The sequence below is a fragment of the Cyprinodon variegatus genome, unplaced genomic scaffold (genome assembly GCF_000732505.1).
Source record: "Cyprinodon variegatus isolate N-32 unplaced genomic scaffold, C_variegatus-1.0 Scaffold146, whole genome shotgun sequence".
NCBI classification, from domain to species: Eukaryota; Metazoa; Chordata; class Actinopteri; order Cyprinodontiformes; family Cyprinodontidae; genus Cyprinodon; species Cyprinodon variegatus.
In genome coordinates this window covers 86,485-93,138 of record NW_015150599.1, presented here as the reverse complement: position 1 = coordinate 93,138, position 6,654 = coordinate 86,485, and the positions used below count along the sequence as shown (strand labels likewise).

Genomic DNA, 6,654 nt, shown 5'->3' with positions numbered 1-6,654 from the left:
ACACTGGCAAAAGCTGTGTCTGAAACTATGAAAATATGGCTGATGGATGTAAAGACTCACCTGTCTGTTGTTAGATGCCTGTTCTGCAGCTGCCAACATGAGAGTTCTTCTGTAGGATAAACTTTTTCTCCCTGTTTGAGATTTCTCTGTAAGACAGATGAAGCAGATAAACCATAGGCTGATTAGAGTTATCCAGTCTGATCTAATTAAGTCTGCAGTAACTAAACCCTCAGGGAAAGGCCTGTGGGTGAGCTGAATAAACTGTTAAAATTAACAGTCATCTATCAGACTATGTACCCAATTCTCATTTTAGCACAAATGTTTGTCTACATCTTTCTGACTTTGATGGAGGGATTCTCTCCAGGTAGTTCTTATGGTATTAAAAATATTTGGATGTGTGTGTTTCATTGAACAAGAAGTGTGATAATGCTGATGTCTGAAACAAAATGGATAAGACATGTCAAATAGCTTTAAGCTACTAGTTTTCATCTCCTGATGAATGCATCACAAAGGACATTTAATCATGAAGATGAAAATATTAAAGATTAAATTATACATTCAGGGTGTTTTCACACCTGCAGCTTTAGGTCAAGCCAAGTTTAGATCAACCTAAATTTCGTCCCGTTAAGGCTAGTAGGGAAAAATATTCAGACTCTAATGCAGACCAAACTAGTGCGGCCTGAAGAGGTGGCCTCTGTTCGGCTTCAGTGGAACTCTGGTGTGTACTGGTTGATCTCTGAAAGGCAAACTCAACAAGTTTGAGCTAAAAGAGCTTCTGTAATTTCTTCAGCATTGGCCGGAAATTTTTCATAACATACAAACCATTGAAGAAAGAAGGAAACTTGTTTGACTTTCAAAGGAAATATAATCCTGATAGAAATCTAGTCAGAAGATTTTATGACGAAGCAACTGTCCAGAACACACAGAAACGGCAACATATATGCCATTTTCAGCAAAAAGCTCAGAGAAATGGGCTTCATTGTGCAGGTTTTTATTCTATACAAAACAAAGTTGTGGTCAATTTAAATAGACATTATTTGTGTTGATGGCAGTAGTACAAATGGGGCTATATTTTACCAAACACAGACAACTACAAAGCTAGACTACACAATCCAAGACTAAATAAACAGGTTGCTTTAGCCACTTCAAACGAATCAAAACAGAAATCAATGAGGAAGATCAACAACTTAATTAAAACCAAAGACTAATTTACATTGAGTAATTTGAATGAGTCACTGAGAGTTGCTGTATTAGTCTGGAGCATATTGATATTGTTGTGGTTGTAAGATGCATGATAGTCCAAAGATCTTCAAATTAATTTAAACCTGAAAAATAAAGTTAGACTTGATGTCTTGAATGTATTAGTTTTGTGGAGAGAGAACAGTTTGATCAACAATTAAACTGCTCTGTTCGTCACAGTTTTATTGATCACTAGATAGCAACAACTTTGAAAGTTTTGTGTTAAAAAAAGAAGCTTTCATGTAGTTAAGCTACTTTTTTGATATTTTATTGTAGCCCAGCAACATTTCTGTGGTAACTAGCCTTAGTGTAGTGCAGCTTCATTTCATGCAGAATAACTTGTAGATTAACTCACTACATTTTCTAAGTTTTGCCCACTGCTGTACAAAGTCTAATCTTTTGTTATGCAAGCCCCGCCTTTTACTTCAATTTGTAGAACAAAATGTTGCGACATACAGCTGGCAAGAGGCTGCAGGCTGCAAATGACCGTTCTGTTATACTAACTGTACCCCATAAATATCAAGCATTGAAAGTGATTTTGCACTAATTAAAGACAGAGCTCCATCTGTACACAGTCATTTTCTTTAGATTTCCTTGGCAGAAAAAACATCTGAGACTCTGAGGGTTCTGCATTTATTAACTCTAAACACAATAAGAAAGTTTACCACCAGTTATTGTGAAAGATTAATTTCCAACTTTATTTCTAAGTTGAATTTTAAAAATTTTACAAATACGCCAGTATAGCCCACATGCAATACACCTTAAGGTTGAACGTACATAATTCTAAATCTACATCTCACATCAGTAGAGTAAGAGTAGTGATGTTATGAGATGAGCCAAGGCTTCGATGTGTCAAGTAACGGAGGGGGCGTTTCTGTGAGGCACGAATCGAGGCTTTCTTCATTTTGGGGGAGAATCCAAAATAGAAAACGTTCGAAGCGTCGCTATAACTGCCATAACATGTGATTGCTTCGGGAAGTGGTTCAGCTCGTCCGGAACTTTGGCAGGCATTTAAACAGCCTCAGTATTTAGTCAAGATGTGGGAGTTTGTAGGAGAGCTGCTGTCAGTCGGATAGAGTTTGGATAGATTCTAAGAATAGATTGATTGGAAAAAGACAACCAATCTAGTTGGTTAAAACTTAGATTAAACAATGTAATGAAAATCTAAATCTGAACAAGCATCATATCTAAGGTTGGTGTTAAGTAGTATTACTTTCTAGGTAGCTATCACTTTCTTAGTGGCATCAGCTGTGAGGCATGGACTTAAACTCTTGAGGCTGTTGGTTCAAAACTCACCTCAGACTTTTGAAAGTTATGATAAAATACAACAAGTATTTTGGCTAATGTGACTAATTTGTATTTGTTTGCCCTAGTACAAATATAGATTGGGTAAAAACACTGCCAAATTAAGTTGGTTGGTTTAATTAAAAGATTGGTTAACACATAACCTCTAACCGAATTTTAACCAAACACTGTGGAAAAAATATTATGTTTGAATAAAATGAGTAACACCTTTCATTTTGCTCATCATTGCCCAATTTGCACACTTTCACTGTATGCTAGAGCTGATTTCACTAAAATGGTAGAAAGTGTACCTTAAATGATTTTTTTGTTATACAGACCAATCATTAACAATTTCAAAGGAACTCAAATGAGAAAAAAAGAAAGAAAAACAACTGCAAAAAAATTAAAGATTATATTACTAACTGTTGTTATGCACTCCACCAGTAGGTGGTGACATGTTCACATGAAGCTTCATGAACTATAGGGATCGTTGAAGCAATTTGTTCAAAAAGTTCAAATGCCTCATGAGGCTTCATCTCACCATCACTAAGTTAAAAATATACTTCTGCTGTCATTATCCTTTACACTAGTGATGGTTAGATTGATCATTCAACATGCTAGTCAGCTTCTCACTGTTTCTGCCTTAAGCAGATTCACCTGCTGCTCACCTGACTATATAATCAGCTCTTACAACAATCACTAGTGGCAGATTACTATTAGCCATCGGGGTGTCTTTCAGTATTCCTATTACCCGTCTGCCTGCCTGATTTTAAACTGATTTTGCCTCCTGATTCTCTGAACCCTGTCAGACCTGTCATAGTGTGTTTTTGATTCTCTGACCTGTATTCTGTGCCCTGACCTCACTCTTGGATTCCCCCCTGGACTGTCTCTAGATCTCAGATCACCTGGTTCTGACTCTGGACCGGCTCTCGGATTCTGTACTCTTGTTTATTTCCTTGATTATTCTGCCTGCCTCTGCTCTCACGGATCTGACCCTGTGCATTCCCCTGGACCAACGAGTAACTGTCAAAAAGGATTACTACAAACTAACCTGGATGGATTCAGGAATCCTCAGAGGTTTACCAGTGACGTCACACGCTGACACACTTCTTCAGAAACTTTTAAAGTTTGTCCCCAAACACAGAGATTAGTGAACCAGAATTCATCATTGTAAACATTGCCCTCTGCTTCTGCTCTTTTCAATTGTCCAATCTCCTTCCAGAAGTTCCAGCTGCTGATTCTGGTGAATCCCTGCCGACCTGCTACAGTTTCATATTTTAATACAATGGTTAAACATCTCTTGTTGTATTGGGTTGAATTCTGAGTCTTCTGCTTTCTGGCCATTACGCTTGCAACTCCAAACCAAAAAAATAAATATATTTTAAAACCTTTTTCTTATTTTATGTTATTCTTAAAATAATGTCTCCCATTAAATAAACTTCCATTTTTTAACCTGATATAAAACATAAGAGATCTTCCAACGTCATTCAACATTTACTAGATCGCAAGTTTTTCTAAGCTTAACCGACTTTTCATGTCAGTTACCCTGTCATGATTGATATCATTTATGAATGTAAAACAGAAAACTTGGTATCGGAGCTCGTGTCACAGAGTCCAAGCATCCAACTACCTGCTAACTTATCCATAAATTGACACAACACTGGTTTATCACCATAGTCATCAAGTAATTCAAAGCCCCCAAAAAATTTAAACTGGACCGTGCATTAAAAAAAATACTTTCTCAAGCAGATGATTGTGATAATGGTTTCATGTAAATCATTTCCAAACTGAGTCTAGCATAGACAAGAGTGACAGATGCCACAACTTACTGGGTCTGAATTTGGTCAGCATTGATAACTTTGAAGAAAACCATGAAGATGAGAGGGAGCATGGAAATTCCTTCATCTGAAAAGGAAGACAGGAGAAGAAATGACAGTGAAGCAAAACAAGAAAATAGGCTGGAGGTAGACTTATTTTTTCGAGTAAAGATAAGAATAACTGACGTTAATGAGACAGGAGTAAGTGATTGGTCTAAATTAATACAGCTGTGATAAAAAACAAAACAAAAACATGGACAAGGGTTTTGAAATTACCTGGATGATTATATAAGTTTACCAGCTATTTTGTTTCAAAACTGCTATCGGCAAGGGGGAAAAATTTTTGCCGGGGATAACTACCTTGTCACAACACCGACGATGGGGTGGGGGGTGGGGGGAGTCTATTTAGATGATGTTAAATTAGAAGAAATTGTGTTGTGTATTGAAATGCATATTTTAAAAGGTTAAGAAGCACAGTTTCTTCACGGGGGATTTTAAAAAATAGTAACTTGAATTAAAAATAAAAAGCGTGATTTTATTTTTAGGCCCTAATGCCCAGCCCTACTTCAGGCTGTAGTAGGCTGACTGATGGACCACTAGCTTGTCAGACTCAAAAGTCTTTTCCTTACATAATCTCCATAGTGGTGTTCTGTAATGTAGCAGGGATAGTCAGAAAACCGGCTCCAAAACTACGTCTTCTATTGCTTGAATCACACAGTGAATGGGCTCAAAGGCATAAGAAATGTGATGCAGACGCTTCAGTGCCCTCTCAGTTTTGTCTTCCATCAAACTAAATGTTTTAAATGTTTTAAGGTTGTTATTTTATTGCTACAACAACTAGCCTTAAATTGCAACAACAAGCCTTAAACAAACCCTGTGACGTTAATTTTTGAGGTACTGCACCATGGTAGCACCCTTACCAAACAATGATAAAACTAAGCTTTTTTTTTCTTTTACATTTATATTTGACCACATTTGTAATGTAACTATTGATAATAGTAAGACACAATCTGATGGATAAAGTCAGTTTTGTTGAACATTTCATTTCCCGTTTAAATTCACATTAACTTGTACCTGTATGGGCAGAGATGGTCTTGTGCTGTGGGTGATTGTTGGCTTGAGCCACATCTGTCTTTCCAACCGATCCTCATGCTTCTGTGTGGGAACAATTCCACCTGCAGCAAGACAATATTATCTTACAGTAATGCTACTTTCATATCGCAAGCAGCAGAGGCAGCAGTAGCAGCTAGTTTACATGCAAAGTCAATGGTTGACGAGCATCAAGGCGCAGCAAAAAGTCCAACCGCATGTTTTGAGCAGCACGTTTGACCAGCTGAAGCAGCGCATCATAAGCTTCGGGGCATTTGCGGTGCACAATGCAATTCAGAAGCAGCAACTGCTGGAGTTGTAAAAATTTAAATTTTGCTGCGTGACGCGCCACATCAACCAATCAGAGAAGCTGATCTGGGAATTGGCACGGAGACAGACACAGCACTACTGATGCAAATCGCTGTGATTGCTCCTCTGAAACAGTTTATAAACTTGCCAGCAACATTTGATCACTTTTATTATTCTGGTGCCTCCACTTGGTTTAAGTACATGAAAAATGCCCTTCAGCTGCCACAAACAATAGTGGAAAACCGCAAAATGGCGACTGGGCCAGAGGCTGCTGTTGAACGGGATTCCCAGGGACAGAGCTCCACCCATGTGCGGGGGTCTAATTATCATAATAATACTAATATTTGAAGGCAGGATCGTAATCTTGATGAACTGACAGCACAGATCAGTTTTCAAATATTAACCACTTTTGACCCACTTATGGCAGCTAGATTTGCTTAACAGCAAATCTAGCTGCCATTGTTACAGGCAAAGATCGGATAGGGTAGCTCCGCCCAACGTGCATCAGACCCACTTTTCGTCCACGCAGCTGGAGCAGCAAAGATGCTTCAGCCGGATGTCAGAACTAAACTTGTACAAACATCAAATATGAATGGCACTTGCGTTTTTGCTGCCTCTGTTGCTGCTGTTGGAACGTAGCATAATGCATCAGAATTTTGCTTAAAGACTATTCTATATATATATATATATATATATATATATATATATATATATATAATTCTTGACCTTTTTGTTTATGTAAAATGTTTTTTAAGTTGTCAGGATTTCACTTGCATGATGGTATCTAATCAAAAAACAAACATCAAAACACCACTGCTGACCACTTTCTCACCTTTAGTACTGTATCAGTATCAAGGACAACAATATGACCATTTTGAGGGTGAGATGATCGTAGTCTAAATCATTGATGTCAAAC

General features: G+C 37.7%; 1 protein-coding gene across 2 annotated transcripts in view; it reads right to left on the bottom strand.

The window, feature by feature from the left end:
• The window catches only part of tcerg1l (transcription elongation regulator 1 like), a 38,579-nt gene that overhangs the window by 7,044 nt on the left and 24,881 nt on the right, over nucleotides 1–6,654 (bottom strand). For both annotated transcript variants that reach the window (XM_015377077.1, XM_015377078.1), the window contains exons 5-7: nucleotides 5,415–5,515; nucleotides 4,353–4,428; nucleotides 61–146 (exon numbers count right to left, since the gene is read on the bottom strand). In XM_015377077.1, the coding sequence (XP_015232563.1) occupies nucleotides 61–146; nucleotides 4,353–4,428; nucleotides 5,415–5,515 (263 nt within the window). The remainder of the gene's footprint in view (nucleotides 1–60; nucleotides 147–4,352; nucleotides 4,429–5,414; nucleotides 5,516–6,654) is intronic.